Below are 20,143 nucleotides of genomic sequence, written 5' to 3'. Positions count from 1 at the left end.
AAAATTCATGATCAGATTCAGCTGTATCTGTATTCTAGAGAACCAACAAAAGATATTCTGTTATTACATATTTTTATCAAAAAGATGCCTTCATTTTGATGGAACTAACAATAATTTCAAAGTTTTCATTTCTGTTTGGATCTTACATACATGCAAGCGCCGGTTGCTAGCCATTCTATATCAAAAGCAATGAAAAGTGCACCACATCTTGACAAGAGAAGCTTCAAGGTAAATTTGCATGACAAAATCATGTGATTATATGCTGATTCCTAATCAATTATAGATATTAATGGCAGCTGCAGATCTGTCTGGCAGCATTGATAATAAGATCATATTCAACCAACCTCCACTACGTTGCAATCAGTACTAAAATTTACATACGAGTTGAGCCGGCTCATCGCATAGGTATCCTGCTCCTGACTAGGCATGATTTCATAGAGTACCTCGGCTAACTTTGCTCGAAGATGCGGGTTTTTCAGCCGGGATTTACTACCCATAAACACGAGGATCAGATCCATAAAGTGTTCAGCCACATCAATAACTTCCTGTAAAAATCAGCAGATACGTAAATGAATTTTAAACAATCATGTGAAATAGCAATATGTGACACACGGCACATAAGTATTTCAAGTTACAAAAATGATGTCAATAATATAACAGATACTGCAAGTCTTCAAACGAATATTACAACTGTGACAAATTACAAAAATATTTCTCCAACTCTAAGATGAGCGGTGAATCTAAAGCTATCGTAATAGGCCCACAAGGTTGCTATAAAATATAGCATATAAAAAGCAAAAGGTCTATTGAAATCATAGATATAGTAAGCCCATATTGAAACCATAGATGTAGGGTTTACTATATCTATGGTTGAAACCAATAACAATGATATCATGGCTCACTTGAAAGTATGACTCTTTGAAGCGGCGTGTAACGGACATAGCATCTGTTATATTTGTGATAATATGCTCAGGTATGCAGCCGAGTAGCCTCGTGTTTGGTTCTTTAAGAGGAAATGTTAAAGAAGAGAAGGGGACGGAATTATCACCACCCGTAGCTAAATGCGTGAGGTAGGTGGAGGTAGCTACATGAAACTGGAGAACAGGCTTTAATAGTTCTGGGTCGATGAGGGCCACTCTCATGCACATGAACCGCTTCATCGCTGCAAAAAGATTTTGTGTTAGGAGTTGGCCGCTCTTGCCACTCCACTGATCAACCATAATAGCGCCAACCAGCGATCTAGTGCAGTCAAGCCTCGACTTATTATTATCTTAATATACAAACTTTTTGATCGATGAAATAAGATTTGAGTAAATAATTGCCTCAACCTAAAGTTATTTTAAATATACGACATTCAAAGTTTTTCGAACAGTTTACGTAATTTATTTTTACAATGCTCAAATAATATTAGACAATGCTTTGACTTTTCTAAAATCATAGTTCCAAGACTGGTGTGAGTGGTAGCAATTGTAAAAAACGAAAGACAATACTTTCCTTGGCATAATAACAATTAAACATTAATATAATGTTCATATGGTCTAAATTGAAGTAGCTGTATATCTCTAACAAGACCTCTACTTGTGTACTGTATGTTACCTTTATTACCAAGGCTGCACCTCAGTCCCCAGTTTTTAATGTAAAGGCAATAAGACAATAAAAATCTATTATTATTGAATCTCACTTTGTGTATTTAGTTTCTTACATTTAGATTCTTACACAGTTTTATACGATGCATTTGATATAAATGTATCCAAAGTATTGATCAATAAGTGTTTAAACCAAACCAAGTACAATATAAACTTATATGAACATTTGCTCCAACATACAATAGTTTTGACATATGAAGCAGATATTAAATTGGATTACTATCATATATCAAGTCCTGACTGTATGAGCATGACATGTAATAAACGCATGGGCACATAAAGAATGTAAGATAGTGACCTTTCTCCAACTCAACAGCGGTGCTTAGAATTAATAAACTTGGAATTCATGTGAATAGATCATCAACCAACAAGTAAAATAAAAATCTAGAATTTAAACGAAGATTAGTATTTTGCCAACTGACATTTTTATTCAGTTTTCACACATTTTCTTCATCAGCCACCCTAGTGATCATCATAAATCATATTCATGATGGTCGCTGGGTGGGCTATTATAGATGCGTTTAAGTGACCTGTTCAAGCCTGTCAGACTGGCTCTAGAACAGTTGTCAAGCACCCTAGAATAGCGGTAGTAACTGTATGCTTAAACTTTGTCATTGCTGGACATTCAATCTAAAAAACTCTAGCTAAGAGAGTCGACACGAACTGTCCCACGCACATATTTCTATGTAGTATTTTAATTAAAACAAAATGAAGCATGAATTTGCAAATAATAAGAGTTTTATCTATGAAAGGTTTAAAAGTGGACTCACCGCCCTCAAACATTAACTTTATAGCTTCTACATTGGGTGAGCCGGCAGCCTGAAGCTGCTGATAAGCTGTTTGAATGCGATTCAAGTCCCGGTTCAAGTTGGCAAACCTATAATAAAACAGAGCATGTCATTCGCTGTCACAAACTCGAGACCACTCAGCAGCAAACCCAACATAGAGAACTTGGGAACTTCTAGTTAACGGTACAAGTCCATGAAACATCTTGCGAGAGAAATCAACAAAAATTAGATAGAGTTAAATTGATAGTGACTGACACAATGAAAAAGTGATGATAAAAGGAAAGATACTGAAATGACAAAGAAAGAGGATGACAGAAATGAGTTACAAGAAAAAAAGAGACGCAGAAGTACTTACCTCTCAAAAGTAGAATGTAGCCCAAGGTGCAGGGACTGGTGTGTCAGAAAAAATATATCACAAATGAAGTTGTACTCTGAGGGCATCTCTATGGTGTTCACTTGATTCTCGTCCAGCTGTACCAAATATGTCTCTTCAGACACACCTAAATACAGGATAGCATCGATTAAAAAAGATTTACACTATTTGTAACAAAATGCATGACATACATGTATATGTTACAAAATGCATGACATACGTGTATATGCTATGAAATGTATCACATACATGTGTAAGCTAGCAAAAGGTTGGAGAGAAATATTTTGTGAGATGGTGAATATGACCACAGATAATTTTTGTACAGTTTTGTCACAGGTGACTGAATCTGAATTGATATGCTTTTATCATGATTTAAAACATGAATTAAATGCCCTTTATTGCATTTCCTATATATATATAGATATATATATATATAGATATATATATGTATATATATATATATATTTATATATATATTGTATTAGAAAAAAATGCTAAAAAGCAAAACTTAAAAACAACCATATAGCAAGTGTAAGCTGAAAAGGCTAACATCGATATATGTGCATCTGGTTGCAGAATTTTAAACACAAAACTTTCAATAAATGAGAAGGACAAGACGAGAGGACAACTCCGTGAGAGTGTATTATAATTCTACAGAATCTCACCAAACACCTTTAAACTTACCAGCTGCAAGATCAAGGTGAACTATTACCTATGTAAATTGATAATTGAGATATCGTTGAAAACTCTAATAGACCCCTGAAGACAAACAACAACTATCTCAACAATAGCCCTCTCTCATAAAGGATACCATCTGCTCACCCCATAAATGGTGGTGTTTGGCTTCCTGATCGTTAGACTCAGAGAACCTCTGCCTGCAGTACTGGGGATGTATCCTCATAAGCTTAGGGCTCTGCGGTAAAGAGAATGGCTTGCAGAGTCGCAGCAACACGGCGCAGAGATTGAGCATCAAGCCATCACTGCACTCGTCTCTCGGCGGGGCATTGTGGGAAGACATTATGGACGCGAGCTTGATCCTGTCTAAAACCCATGGGTACTAGCTATCTAGGAAGGAAATAGTCAGCCCAAATGTTAATCTACATAACAGCAGGTTAGTTTCCTGAATCACCATTGTGTTCGGCTGTGGTTCAGTTTGTGAATGTTCTGTTCAGAGGGTAGGAGTACACTATTAGGTAGGAGTACGCTATTAAGTAGGAGTACACTATTAAGTAAGAGTATAGTATTAGGTAGGAGTATACTATTAGATAGGAGTATACTATTAGGTAGGAGTATATTATTAGGTAGGAGTATACTATTAGGTAGGAGTATACTATTAGATAGGAGTATATTATTAGGTAGGAGTACACTATTAGGTAGGAGTACACTATTAGGTAGGAGTACACTATTAGGTAGGAGTATACTACTAGGTAGGAGTATATTATTAGGTAGGAGTATACTATTAGGTAGGAGTATATTATTAGGTAGGAGTATACTATTAGATAGGAGCATACTATTAGGTAGGAGTATACTATTAGGTAGGAGTATACTATTAGATAGGAGTATACTATTAGGTAGAAGTATACTATTAGGTAGGAGTACACTATTAGGTAAGAGTATACTATTAGGTAGGAGTATACTATTAGATAGGAGCATACTATTAGGTAGGAGTATACTATTAGGTAGGAGTATACTATTAGATAGGAGTATACTATTAGGTAGAAGTATACTATTAGGTAGAAGTATACTATTAGGTAGGAGTATACTATTAGATAGGAGTATACTATTAGGTAGGAGTATATTATTAGGTAGGAGCATACTATTAGGTAGGAGTATACTATTAGGTAGGAGTATACTATTAGGTAGGAGTATACTATTAGGTAGGAGTACACTATTAGGTAGGAGTACACTATTAGGTAGGAGTATACTACTAGGTAGGAGTACACTATTAGGTAGGAGTATACTACTAGGTAGGAGTATATTATTAGGTAGGAGTATACTATTAGATAGGAGCATACTATTAGGTAGGAGTATACTATTAGGTAGGAGTATACTATTAGATAGGAGTATACTATTAGGTAGAAGTATACTATTAGGTAGGAGTATACTATTAGGTAGGAGTATACTATTAGGTAGGAGTTTACTATTAGGTAGGAGTACACTATTAGGTAGGAGTATACTATTAGGTAGGAGTATACTATTAGGTAGGAGTATACTATTAGGTAGGAGTACACTATTAGGTAGGAGTATACTATTAGGTAGGAGTACACTATTAGGTAGGAGTATACTATTAGGTAGGAGTATACTATTAGGTAGGAGTACACTATTAGGTAGGAGTATACTATTAGGTAGGAGTACACTATTAGGTAAGAGTATACTATTAGGTAGGAGTATACTATTAGGTAGGAGTATACTATTAGGTAGGAGTACACTATTAGGTAGGAGTATACTATTAGGTAGGAGTACACTATTAGGTAGGAGTATACTATTAGGTAGGAGTACACTATTAGGTAAGAGTATACTATTAGGTAGGAGTACACTATTAGGTAAGAGTATACTATTAGGTAGGAGTATACTATTAGGTAGGAGTATACTATTAGGTAGGAGCATACTATTAGGTAGGAGTATACTATTAGGTAGGAGTATACTATTAGGTAGGAGTATACTATTAGGTAGGAGTATACTATTAGGTAGGAGTATACTATTAGGTAGGAGTATACTATTAGGTAGGAGTATACTATTAGGTAGGAGTACACTATTAGGTAGGAGTATACTATTAGGTAGGAGTACACTATTAGGTAGGAGTATACTATTAGGTAGGAGTATACTATTAGGTAGGAGTACACTATTAGGTAGGAGTACACTATTAGGTAGGAGTATACTACTAGGTAGGAGTACACTATTAGGTAGGAGTATACTACTAGGTAGGAGTATATTATTAGGTAGGAGTATACTATTAGATAGGAGCATACTATTAGGTAGGAGTATACTATTAGGTAGGAGTATACTATTAGATAGGAGTATACTATTAGGTAGAAGTATACTATTAGGTAGGAGTATACTATTAGGTAGGAGTATACTATTAGGTAGGAGTTTACTATTAGGTAGGAGTATACTATTAGGTAGGAGTATACTATTAGGTAGGAGTATACTATTAGGTAGGAGTATACTATTAGGTAGGAGTACACTATTAGGTAGGAGTATACTATTAGGTAGGAGTACACTATTAGGTAGGAGTATACTATTAGGTAGGAGTATACTATTAGGTAGGAGTTTACTATTAGGTAGGAGTATACTATTAGGTAGGAGTATACTATTAGGTAGGAGTATACTATTAGGTAGGAGTATACTATTAGGTAGGAGTACACTATTAGGTAGGAGTATACTATTAGGTAGGAGTACACTATTAGGTAGGAGTATACTATTAGGTAGGAGTATACTATTAGGTAGGAGTACACTATTAGGTAAGAGTATACTATTAGGTAGGAGTACACTATTAGGTAAGAGTATACTATTAGGTAGGAGTATACTATTAGGTAGGAGTATACTATTAGGTAGGAGCATACTATTAGGTAGGAGTATACTATTAGGTAGGAGTATACTATTAGGTAGGAGTATACTATTAGGTAGGAGTATACTATTAGGTAGGAGTATACTATTAGGTAGGAGTATACTATTAGGTAGGAGTATACTATTAGGTAGGAGTACACTATTAGGTAGGAGTATACTATTAGGTAGGAGTACACTATTAGGTAGGAGTATACTATTAGGTAGGAGTACACTATTAGGTAAGAGTATACTATTAGGTAGGAGTATACTATTAGGTAGGAGTATACTATTAGGTAGGAGCATACTATTAGGTAGGAGTATACTATTAGGTAGGAGTATACTATTAGGTAGGAGTATACTATTAGGTAGGAGTATACTATTAGGTAGGAGTATACTATTAGGTAGGAGTATACTATTAGGTAGGAGTACACTATTAGGTAGGAGTATACTATTAGGTAGGAGTACACTATTAGGTAGGAGTATACTATTAGGTAGGAGTACACTATTAGGTAAGAGTATACTATTAGGTAGGAGTATACTATTAGGTAGGAGTATACTATTAGGTAGGAGCATACTATTAGGTAGGAGTATACTATTAGGTAGGAGTATACTATTAGGTAGGAGTATACTATTAGGTAGGAGTATACTATTAGGTAGGAGTATACTATTAGGTAGGAGTACACTATTAGGTAGGAGTATACTATTAGGTAGGAGTACACTATTAGGTAGGAGTATACTATTAGGTAGGAGTACACTATTAGGTAAGAGTATACTATTAGGTAAGAGTATACTATTAGGTAGGAGTATACTATTAGGTAGGAGCATACTATTAGGTAGGAGTATACTATTAGGTAGGAGTATACTATTAGGTAGGAGTATACTATTAGGTAGGAGTATACTATTAGGTAGGAGTATACTATTAGGTAGGAGTATACTATTAGGTAGGAGTATACTATTAGGTAGGAGTACACTATTAGGTAGGAGTATACTATTAGGTAGGAGTACACTATTAGGTAGGAGTACACTATTAGGTAAGAGTATACTATTAGGTAGGAGTATACTATTAGGTAGGAGTATACTATTAGGTAGGAGCATACTATTAGGTAGGAGTATACTATTAGGTAGGAGTATACTATTAGGTAGGAGTATACTATTAGGTAGGAGTATACTATTAGGTAGGAGTATACTATTAGGTAGGAGTATACTATTAGGTAGGAGTACACTATTAGGTAGGAGTATACTATTAGGTAGGAGTACACTATTAGGTAGGAGTATACTATTAGGTAGGAGTACACTATTAGGTAAGAGTATACTATTAGGTAGGAGTATACTATTAGGTAGGAGTATACTATTAGGTAGGAGCATACTATTAGGTAGGAGTATACTATTAGGTAGGAGTATACTATTAGGTAGGAGTATACTATTAGGTAGGAGTATACTATTAGGTAGGAGTATACTATTAGGTAGGAGTACACTATTAGGTAGGAGTATACTATTAGGTAGGAGTACACTATTAGGTAGGAGTATACTATTAGGTAGGAGTACACTATTAGGTAAGAGTATACTATTAGGTAAGAGTATACTATTAGGTAGGAGTATACTATTAGGTAGGAGCATACTATTAGGTAGGAGTATACTATTAGGTAGGAGTATACTATTAGGTAGGAGTATACTATTAGGTAGGAGTATACTATTAGGTAGGAGTATACTATTAGGTAGGAGTACACTATTAGGTAGGAGTATACTATTAGGTAGGAGTACACTATTAGGTAGGAGTATACTATTAGGTAGGAGTACACTATTAGGTAAGAGTATACTATTAGGAAGGAGTATACTATTAGGTAGGAGTATATTATTAGGTAGGAGTATATTATTAGGTAGGAGTATATTATTAGGTAGGAGTACACTATTAGGTAGGAGTATACTATTAGGTAGGAGTACACTATTAGGTAAGAGTATACTATTAGGTAGGAGTATATTATTAGGTAGGAGTATATTATTAGGTAGAAGTATATTATTAGGTAGGAGTACACTATTAGGTAGGAGTACACTATTAGTTAGGGGTACACTATTAGGTAGAAGTATATTATTAGGTAGGAGTACACTATTAGGTAGGAGTATACTATTAGGTAGGAGTATACTATTAGGTAGGAGTATACTATTAGGTAGGAGTATACTATTAGGTAGGAGTACACTATTAGTTAGGGGTACACTATTAGGTAGAAGTATATTATTAGGTAGGAGTACACTATTAGGTAGGAGTATACTATTAGGTAGGAGTATACTATTAGGTAGGAGTACACTATTAGGTAGGAGTATACTATTAGGTAGGAGTATACTATTAGGTAGGAGTATACTATTAGGTAGGAGTATATTATTAGGTAGGAGTATATTATTAGGTAGAAGTATATTATTAGGTAGGAGTACACTATTAGGTAGGAGTACACTATTAGTTAGGGGTACACTATTAGGTAGAAGTATATTATTAGGTAGGAGTACACTATTAGGTAGGAGTATACTATTAGGTAGGAGTATACTATTAGGTAGGAGTATACTATTAGGTAGGAGTATACTATTAGGTAGGAGTACACTATTAGTTAGGGGTACACTATTAGGTAGAAGTATATTATTAGGTAGGAGTACACTATTAGGTAGGAGTATACTATTAGGTAGGAGTATACTATTAGGTAGGAGTACACTATTAGGTTGGAGTATACTATTAGGTAGGAGTACACTATTAGGTAGGAGTATACTATTAGGTAGGAGTATACTATTAGGTAGGAGTATACTATTAGGTAGGAGTATACTATTAGGTAGGAGTATACTATTAGGTAGGAGCATACTATTAGGTAGGAGTATATTATTAGGTAGGAGTATATTATTAGGTAGGAGTATATTATTAGGTAGAAGTACACTATTAGTTAGGGGTACACTATTAGGTAGAAGTATATTATTAGGTAGGAGTACACTATTAGGTAGGAGTACACTATTAGGAAGGAGTACACCATTAAGTAGGAGTATACTATTAGGTAGGAGTACACTATTAGGTAAGAGTATACTATTAGGTAGGAGTATATTATTAGGTAGGAGTATATTATTAGGTAGGAGTATATTATTAGGTAGAAGTACACTATTAGTTAGGGGTACACTATTAGGTAGAAGTATATTATTAGGTAGGAGTACACTATTAGGTAGGAGTATACTATTAGGTAGGAGTACACTATTAGGAAGGAGTACACCATTAAGTAGGAGTATACTATTAGGTAGGAGTATACTATTAGGTAGGAGTACACTATTAGGAAGGAGTACACCATTAAGTAGGAGTATACTATTAGGTAGGAGTATACTATTAGGTAGGAGTACACTATTAGGTAGGAGTACACTATTAGGTAGGAGCATACTATTAGGTAGGAGTACACCATTAGGTAGGAGTATACTATTAGGTAGGAGTACACTATTAGGTAGGAGTACACTATTAGGTAGGAGCATACTATTAGGTAGGAGTATACTATTAGCATATTGATTACATTATAGCATTTAATTAATAAAAATAGCAATGAGCAGCAGTTAATATGTAATAGTACCAAATAAGATAACAACATCTTAAAATGCATATACAAATAAACAGTACAATTATTCATAACGTAAAAATCGATAATTATTGTGAGTTACCAACACTGGGGGGCAGTTAATATTAAAGTAGTATTCCTTATCGGCATCCATAAGTTAGCCCTGGGCGCCTATAAATCAGCCCTAGGCAACCATATGTTAGCCTTAGGCACCATTATATTAGCCTTAGGCACCCATAAATTAGCCCTAGGCACACATACTGTAAGTTAGTCTCACTTAAGATCAAGACAAGACATTATTCTAACTGAATTTCATGCTGGTTTAATGAAGAACTGGAAGTAACACATGACAACTTCCAGAACAAGAGTAGGATAGTCTGCAGAGATGGGTTGAACAGCAAACAAGGAGAGGTCTATTAGTGATGTAGAGAGGACTACACCTACGGGTGCAAAAGGAGAGGTCTATTAGAGATGTAGAGAAGATTACACCTATGGGTGCAAAATAATGAACCAACGCAGTCATGGCCTACCATTGTTGACATGGAGGAGTCGACCGACCCATAGGAGAAGAAGGTGCCTCGTTCTTGGTGATAGTTGACAGAGTTTGAGAAAAAGTTTTGACATACAGTCAATGATCAAAGCTGAGTTCTACAAGCAGACAAGTAGTGATTGAGAGAAAATGCAGTGGGTTTCCAATAATTGATAGCTCTTCTGATAGAACCATCACTATTCCGAGCATATGCATTAAAGTGACTATTACATATTCCGCACAACAACAAAAATACAGTAGAATTATGCTAGCATCTGTATAATAACACATGTAACAATATATATTATATCTGAATGTGCAATAGAAATCTGCACACTTGTACTTGTCTACACAAAGAAAAAACAATACTATAAAATAAGACTAAACCAGATTAAACCAGTTTCACATGAGCTAAAGGGTGAAAGCACAAGATGAAGATGAGTCAGTTAAAAAAAACTGAGATATGAGCTTCGCTTACAAGTTCAATTTGATTGGAACTAACTTATTCTATGGTTGGAACTAACCAACGCTACGGTAGGCCTTATCTGAGCTAGTGTGTTGAGCAGACAGACTTTTTTGGTCTCATTATAATGCCTTGATTTTAACTATATTTTTGACTCAATGACAGATTACTTTCCTCATAGCCAGTGCTAGAGAGAGTTTTCTCGGCACACGACGGCACCCGTTGCGCCTCCTCTCACAAGCTAGTTTATGGAAGACCTTTATGTATCAGTGTCATTACTCTGGTTACTTACTCATGTCATTTCTAGCGCTATTCATAGAGCAAATCAACAACCTACATAGAGTTTGCATGGCCCTCTCTTATTTACAAATCTTTAAGTAATGCTGGAGTATAAAAAGCAGTAACAAGTTCTACGCAAACTAAAATTAGCCACACCAACATCTATGGACTATGGTGGATGTAAAATGAATAAGTCAGCAGCAACCAAACTAGCTAAACTGGATATTGCTAAGCGAGTACTGACTGGCGGGTGCTGATACGTACACTGAATGCCATTCGTTCAGCCAACTCAACATCGGCCTGCGTCATGCGCGAAGGGTTCTCAAAGAGCTGGCTGCTCTCGATTGGTCCGGGTTGATTGGATGGAGCGCAGCTGCTACTGAGGATTGTTCCAAAAAGGGTTTTCTCCATCGCTGTCGCTGATAGGTTGGTGGTGTTGGTGTAAGCCAGCAGAACCTGGAAGTCAATAGCTTACGAGTATTTTACAAGGTCAATTCTATCTATATTCGCTAAATAGTCTCAGTGTTGGTCTTCAGCCTCAACCGCTGTCGAATCGGACTCCATAAATAGCTAACAACAACAATGTCAAAAATATATACTGTATAGTTAAACCTTGACGTACAAAATTAATCTGTTATAATATTTGCTTTACCTTGAAGCCTTGGAATGAAAATATAAGCATGGCAACGCGCGCACTCAGTGGAAGAGTGAATGAGATGAATATACAGTGTAACTTGCACTAGACAGTTGAAATTAACTTATTCTGTGAACTTTTTATTATTTTACATTTTATTCATAATAGAATGAATTGTTACCAGCTCTTTTGACTTTCATTTAAAGAAAATTTATTTTCTTTAAATTAAAGAAAAAAAGAAAATACTTCAGAAAACTTCCAAATTTTTTGTTGGAATTGAGATGAATATTTGCTTAGATGTGAAGATGATTGTAAATTGAGTCACATCACAGTTAGGGAAGGTGTTCTAAACTCTGATAAGTAAGTAACATTACGAATAGCATTGCATTTGTTGACTAAGTCGTTCAGATTAAACATCACTGTAATTCAAGTATTTATGTAAACCGTACAGTTATTCACATATGAGCATATAGCAAACAATCATAGCTAAGGGTACAACAGTGTTAATGAATACAATGGAACCTCTATTTACGAAAGCTTCTACATATGAAATTTTAAAGTTACGAAATGTCTTTTTGTAGAAATTTTGCTTCGATTAACAAAAGATATCTCTAGATACAAAAGTGCCTTTCACTTGTTTTGTCTCTTGACCTGTTTGCTTTGTGTGAGTATGACCTAAAACCCATCTCAATCAATTTCTTTTGCTAGCAAAAGCCAGTAAACGACAGGTGTTTTATTTTTGTTCGCAGTATAATTTGGAGTTATCTTTTATCGCATACAGGATGGAAAAACTTCCGTTTTTAGCAATTCATGTCTTGTGTTTTCTGTATGATTGTTTTTTATTTTGTGCCGTTGTAAAGAAATCTTTTTACTATCAAAACAGCTATACAGCACACATCTCTTCTGATCATCATCCTCCAACTTCCTGCGGTATTCTTTAGCCTCATATAAATGACCAATTCCAAAGGTAGACTTGTCATTCATAGTTTTTATTTATTATTTCTCCGTTTTCCTTTTTCCGATGAGTATTTTTCCTATTTATTATATAATAATGTAATTCTAACATGTATTGGTAACCACTACATGTATTTATAATTTATAAAAATGTTACATCTGAGTTTTGTGAAGGCTTGGGATGGATTGGGGCATTTATGTGATAAAATCGATTTCTACTTCCAAAGATTTCTACTTATGACACAGCTTCCGGAATGAATAACTTTGGCAAGTAGAGGTTCCACTGTACCACAAAGGCTCATAATTTGAATATGAAGTTGCTTTATAATTGTGAGAGGCGCTACTGTGACCATTTAGGCAATGTCAAAATCTATTACATGAGCACAGCTTACAGCAATCTGTGATAGTGAGAACTTGCCTTTAGATACCCTGACTAAATTCACATAAGAAGAATATAACTAGCATATGAGAGTTGTCTCACCTCAGCCAGGTTCTGGGTACGTGTGAAAAAGTGAAGCAATTTCAGAGATGTGGAGGCCTCGGCATCAGAGCAGATCTTCCTGTAAAGGCCCCTTGTGCATGCTTGGTGTATCTTATTAAGGAGAGGATGGAGTATGGAGCTGAGGGTGAGCAGGTCCTCAGATGTAACAATACTTGTGAAGGTCTCAGCAAGAAACTCCATAACATCTTCGCTGTCTGTTTAAAGATAAACTAAAAATTGTAAAAATTGGGTGATGTATACAGTATGAAGAATCAGTTTGCGGATGGCGCATAGAGTCTAAAAGTTGTGGGCTCGAGAAACTATCTTCGACCATTCCCAATAGACCTAAACCTATTCCCAAAGCCTTCCACACAACTTCACTCACATTAACTCCGCAAGTGCATCGACACATAACCTGTTTGATCAGACAAAAAGTCATCCTGATTGTTGATGGTAGTGCTTATAGCGTATTCAATCACAATATATAGATAATCATTACTAGCGTTTCAGGGATCAAACAAAAATTTTATACGGATGAAAACAGGATGAGGGTCCATAGGAAAGAAAAGTCATTGCCGGAAAAACATTGTCGTACAGTCGAAACTATGTCCAGGCAGATATCTAGCAGCACTCGCCCTACATATTTAAAGCACATAAATTACATAATTTTTTTATTATATTTTTCAATACATCAGAGTCTTGGCTTTCGAATGAACCTATATTCAATACACAAAGAATAATAGAACTATGAAAAACGGGGTGTCAAAAGTATGTCCTGCAAAAAAAACACTTGGTTCAGGTACTCAAAATGTGGCGTCATAATTCTCATTTAGCCTTAGGTCGTCGATCCCTTTCGCTGCCATTGAGGCTGAGTTTTTCTGTGACAATCGGTGCTGTTAAACCCGGAGAGCGCTAATAATAAACTAAGATTCTAGATAATCAACAATGCCCGCGATCGTGCTAACGCCCTGCTAACGATCGTGCTAACGCCCAACGCGATGCTTGAAATTAATTAGTCTCAGTCGGCACCCTAACATCGGATTAAAAATAAAGAGCTAGTGCATAATATCATCGGGAAAATATAGTATGGTTCTTGGAGTCTCAGGTACTTATCATAGAAATAATATGTACATGGAGAACTGATGACACTGATTCCTTTGTCATCTTCATTCGTTCTCTGGAGTTGTCCTACCTTCGCCTGCCACTAGTGTCATTATCGTCACTTTCGTAGTTGATAAATAAGCGGTAAGAGCACACAACAACGAATATGAGAATTGTGACGTCACAATTTTCGAGACTATGCCAGTAAACCTTTTCGCGGTAGAGCTCTGGGGAAATCCTATAAACACCAACCAATGTCTGTCTCACCATGGCAAACAATAGCTCATTCGAAAGCCAAGACTCTGATGTATTGAAATATACAATAAAAAAATTATGTAATTTATGTGCTTTAAAACGATGAGACTAATCACTCCTTCCAACTGAATATTGCTTTTCTGTAATACAAAACTGTTAAAAAAATGTTAGATGATGCAACTGATCTGCCACACAGTAATTAATAAACTTCGGCACTTGATTTTTCCAACAGAAGACTTATCTCTGTTGACGTAAGACTTACCTCCCCTGAAATACATCAACTCTATCAGTTGTGCCTCGACATCCTGCCCTTGATACAGATCTGGCTGCCGCAAGCATGTGTCAGCGTTGTTTATTATTATTTTCTTCAAGTCCACCTGAAAAAGCGAATCACATGCCATACAAGGTCGTTTACCGTGACGCATATACATTTAAAATCTCCCTGCAGTTATTCTTCAAATAAAAGTGAAGACTTGATAAACTAGTAAACTGGAGAAAACTTCACATTAAAGTCTTTTAGATATTGTTTGGAGAACTTTAATAGAGTCTTGTCTACATTGAAAGAGTGATGAAAGCTTCATGTAAACAGTAGCATCTAGCAATATCAACACAAACTCTGTGGCTCTGTGTGTCTGCAAGCAAGACTAGAGACACGCAGGAACACATCTGTAATACGACAGGCCGCTATTTCACAAGATGTACAGTGGTTTAACTATGGTAGTTAACTGTCTCCAACATAAGGAAACCTTGTTTATTGACATGGAGAATGAGGTGACTTCATATGTGATCAATCAGGTGATTAAATGTAATCATCAGGTCACCCGGATAATGTGAAGCAGCTCAGTACATTCTTGTTCATCCATTGGTCAGTCTCTAAGTGTCTAGTTAGAAGACTATGTCTAAGTAATGGTCGTACGTATGAAACACTTACCCTCACAAATGGGTGTACTTGTACTAAGCAAGCAGACAAGCTATTCGGTGATTTAAACTAGATAAAGTTACCTGCTGTCATGCGATATGATGCTATTTCTATTAATTAATAAAACTCCAAAGCCTTGTATAAGGTTCCATTGGAGCTAAAGTGTGCTGTTTAAAAAAAAAACAAGCTTTGTCCTTTAAACAACAGCCAGCCAGGAATCTATATAAAATAAAGAGAAATTGTGGAAACATTTTAAAACAATTAACGGAACTGTGAGCAGGCGCATTCAGAGTTTCACCATTGCTTATCTGCAGCTTTCGAGCATACAAAACCATCTCGTTAACAAACGCAATGATTATAGCAAGACGATTGTACCCCATATTTGCACCATTTTATTTACACAAAAAAACAAAATTAACAAAGATAAACAGGTTGTATTAAATAAATAAACTACAATTTAAAACAATTTTCACATTATGAAATCAGTAGTGTTTTCACACAACCATACCACCCTCAGTGGAATACTCATAAAAAAGGCATCATCAAATGAGGGTATGCAGTGAACAATTATTGAAGTCTAATTCTATATATATAAATTGAAAAATGGGAAGATAGTATTACATTGGTTAAGATATTCACGTCTAAAAGGCTTGCTAAGGGTTAATAACTAACACTGTTGACCAAAACGCACATACTGTTTTAGTAAAGATCTAGCTTTCCAAGTAAGTTAGTAAATTTACTAGGTAACCATTCTATTACCCGTGCATCGCAAGGCATTCGGCTAGCATATACATAAACTATAAATTATCCATTCTCGTTGCTTTCAATGACATCTAATTGACTACCAGTTGGAGGATAGCTATGAAAATATCCAATCGAAGCATTTTAGTAGGAACTGAACACAGTCATCTCTTATTGTGGCATACAAAAATTATGTGTTAGAAAAGAGCTCAGGCTATGGTTTTTAATAATGCATTAAGAAGCAAGAGATTATTCGCTGTCACTCATTTATTGCGTCTCATCAGGTATTCCAATCATTGCAAAAACTACAGTAATTCTTCTACAATTGCAAATAGTTGGCACCTGAACACCATACACACCACATATGCACAGCCCCTGCCTGCAGGGAATACAAAAAAATCTCTGAATTTCTTAGACAAACTGAAAATTCAGTAGAGAAAGTAACCATACCTAAAAATATATTTCTGATCCCGCTGCTTGCCTAACATAGAAGCAACTTACAATCCTATTCCAGACTTGACTATTACTAACAAGTAGCAAGTAAACATAGACGAACCTCTGTTCTTTCAGATGAGGCACGCACATAGCACTGTGAGAGATACATGAGCACTCGACTTTCCATTACAAAGGAACCTGGAGCAGATTTGGACTGTTGAATTAAGGAATTTTTAAGCTGCTCACTCGTCATAAGTGTCCTCTCAAACATCGCCTAAAAGAGCCACCTGCCTTGTAGTGTCAGCTTAATACACAGCTACATTTTTGGTCACAAAAGGATATCAGAATATCACTATTATGTTACCTATAAGCTACAGTTTAGTGCAACTGGCAATGTAGTGTGACCTGCACTCTGGTGTCATCCACAACATATTATCATTTGTACTAACTACTGCCATATGCAATAATTTTCATATGCAGTAACTGTCATGTGCAGGAACTATCATGTACAGTCTCTGTCATGGGTAGCAACTGTCATGGGCAGTAACTGTTATGTGCAGCAACTGTCATGGGCAGTAACTGTCATGGACAGTAACTGTCATGTGCAGCAACTGTCATGGGCAGTAACTGTCATGGGCAGTAACTGTCATGTGCAAAAACTGTCATGGCCAGTAACTGTCATGTGCAGCACCTGTCATGTGCAGCAACTGTCTTGGGCAGTAACTGTCATGGGCAGTAACTGTCATGGGCAGTAACTGTCATGGGCAGTAACTGTCATGTGCAGCAACTGTCATGGGCAGTAACTGTCATGTGCAGCAACTGTCATGGGCAGTAGCTGTCATGGGCAGTAACTGTCATGTGCAGTAACTGTCATGGGTAGTAACTGTCATGGGCAGTAACTGTCATGTGCAGCAACTGTCATGGGCAGTAACTGTCATGGGCAGTAACAGTCATGTGCAAAAACTGTCATGGGCAGTAACTGTCATGTGCAGCAACTGTCATGTGCAGCAACTGTCTTGGGCAGTAACTGTCATGGGCAGTAACTTTCATGGGCAGTAACTGTCATGTGCAGCAACTGTCATGCGCAGCAACTGTCATGGGCAGTAACTGTCATGTGCAGCAACTGTCATGGGCAGTAACTGTCACAGGCAGTAACTGTCACGTGCAGTAACTGTCATGTACAGTCTCTGTCATGGGCAGCAACTGTCATGGGCAGTAACTGTCATGTGCAGCAACTGTCATGGGCAGTAACTGTCACGGGCAGTAACTGTCATGTGCAGTAACTGTCATGGGCAGTAACTGTCATATGCAGTAACTGTCATGTACAGTATGTCATGGGCAGTAACTGTCATGTGCAGCAGCTGTCATGGGCAGTAACTGTCACGTGCAGTAACTGTCATGTACAGTCTCTTTCATGGGCAGTAACTGTCATGGGCAGTAACTGTCATGTGCAGCAACTGTCATGTGCAGTAACTATCATGTACAGTCTCTGTCATGGGTAGCAACTGTCATGGGCAGTAACTGTCATATGCAGTAACTGTCATGTACAGTATGTCATGGGCAGTAACTGTCATGTGCAGCAACTGTCATGGGCAGTAACTGTCATGTGCAGCAACTGTCATGGGCAGTAACTGTCATGATAATTGGATATCACCTGCTTTAGTCTGCTAGTTTAGTTCAACTGATAGTCCTGCTCTATCATCTGTGTTGCAGTATCACATACCGAACAAGGATAAAATGTCACATAATTTTTTGCGTAATGCAGTTTCCTTGTAACTGAGTTTTCTGCAATATATTTTTATTTAGAAAGCCGTACTTTGTGCTTTGAGAATAGCCTGAAAAAACCAACAATATTTGAAATAATGTGGAGGGACAACTGATACCACCTGAAAGGCATTAATAAAAGAGAACTCACTTGTGACATATTGTCGACGTCAAGCCATTCTTGATCATCTAGATTCCTGTGTAGGTCCTCTAGGAATATGAAAGATTTAGGACGTCTTTTATCAAATAAACTCACATCTGAAAATTATAAATGAAAACAGTCGATGTCAACTGTATTGCTGAGTGAGTTTAGATAAGGAACCAACCTAAAACAGAGCTGATACAAAACTATACAAAATTTCAGCCTACTCAAATTATGACAACTTTAAAAAAAAATGCAAACAGTCACATGATATATAGTTTATATAATATACAAGTACCCTCAGTAATAGAAGCACTTTCAGTAATGTAAGTACTCTCAGTAATGTAATCACCCTCAAAAATAAAAGTACCCTCAATAGTAAAAGTACCTTCAATAATAGAAGTACCCTCAATCACATAGGTACCCTCAATGATAGAAGTGCTCGCAACAATGTAAGTGAACTCAATACTAGAAATGTCATCGATAACAGAAGTACGTACTATTAATAATAGAAGTACTTTCGGTAATAAAAGTATTTTAGATGTACCTTCATTTCAAGCACCAACTATTGAATTACCTTTATTTAGGCTGACAAGGAAAACTCTTTCCATACAATGGCTCAGCTCTAGTTTCTTCTGTTCAGGTTTCAGCTCCGCACCGCCTACAACAGGCCGTCACTTCCTTTAAACATATGCACATATTATTTAAATGTTGAACAGTCTCAACAGAAATAAACCTTACTTACGGGTTGTTTAGAAACACAACTTCCGCCTTAGAATCATCAATACTACTTACAACTTCAACTTACAAATTCAACTCGCAAATTCGATTTACACATTCAGCTTACAAATTCGATTAACAAATTCGACTTGCAAATTTGACTCGCAAATTTGACTTGCAACTTAAATTGCAAATTCAACTTGCAAATTCAACTTACAAATTCAACTTACAAATTCAACTCACAAATTCAACTTACAAATAATTTGGAATACCAACTATGACTTGACACTTATGTCGAGACTAGCAGTAAACTAAACTAGTCATTGATTCAACAAACATATATGCAATGTGACCACAAAAAGCAGCATATATGTTGATCTTAACCTACCTTCCAATTAACTAATCATGATATTCATGATTTACCATCATGTACTATAATAGATGGAATCATGAGGTAAACACAAACAAAGCTTGATGATTTACTAGAAAAGACATGTAATAATAATTATACCCTACAACTCAGCTGGCAATAGTTACTTATTAGCTGCGCAAGCAACTCTTTAGAATATGGGTACAGTGATGTTTATCAAATACACACAAGTGTAGTGATTAGGCATTAATCACACAAATGACATCGAAATACCTTACGAAACCAGGAAAAAAGGTTGAATGCGTCACAATAACGAGATGAAGTCGTAACTCAAAAACAACTTTTCAACTGTTTGAAATGTCTGATTAGCAAACACGATGGATCGCATGCTGATAGCAAAAATACAAGACATTTCCACCTCGTTCAGAGGTTTT

At 36.2% G+C, this 20,143-nt stretch overlaps 1 protein-coding gene across 1 annotated transcript in view; it reads right to left on the bottom strand.

Annotated features, from left to right (window-relative positions):
• Positions 1-20,143, bottom strand: part of LOC137389425 (ubiquitin conjugation factor E4 A-like) — a 35,993-nt gene that overhangs the window by 9,451 nt on the left and 6,399 nt on the right. The window contains exons 3-14 of the mRNA XM_068075497.1: positions 19,197-19,280; positions 18,629-18,735; positions 16,835-16,987; positions 14,881-14,995; positions 13,263-13,477; positions 11,458-11,649; positions 10,453-10,570; positions 3,630-3,848; positions 2,790-2,934; positions 2,417-2,523; positions 903-1,162; positions 382-545 (exon numbers count right to left, since the gene is read on the bottom strand). Coding sequence (XP_067931598.1) covers positions 382-545; positions 903-1,162; positions 2,417-2,523; positions 2,790-2,934; positions 3,630-3,848; positions 10,453-10,570; positions 11,458-11,649; positions 13,263-13,477; positions 14,881-14,995; positions 16,835-16,987; positions 18,629-18,735; positions 19,197-19,280 — 1,879 coding nt within the window. The remainder of the gene's footprint in view (positions 1-381; positions 546-902; positions 1,163-2,416; positions 2,524-2,789; positions 2,935-3,629; positions 3,849-10,452; positions 10,571-11,457; positions 11,650-13,262; positions 13,478-14,880; positions 14,996-16,834; positions 16,988-18,628; positions 18,736-19,196; positions 19,281-20,143) is intronic.

The sequence above is a fragment of the Watersipora subatra genome, chromosome 1 (genome assembly GCF_963576615.1).
Source record: "Watersipora subatra chromosome 1, tzWatSuba1.1, whole genome shotgun sequence".
NCBI classification, from domain to species: domain Eukaryota; kingdom Metazoa; phylum Bryozoa; class Gymnolaemata; order Cheilostomatida; family Watersiporidae; genus Watersipora; species Watersipora subatra.
The sequence above is the reverse complement of the archived record's forward strand: the minus strand, read 5'-3'. Positions and strand labels throughout refer to the sequence as shown.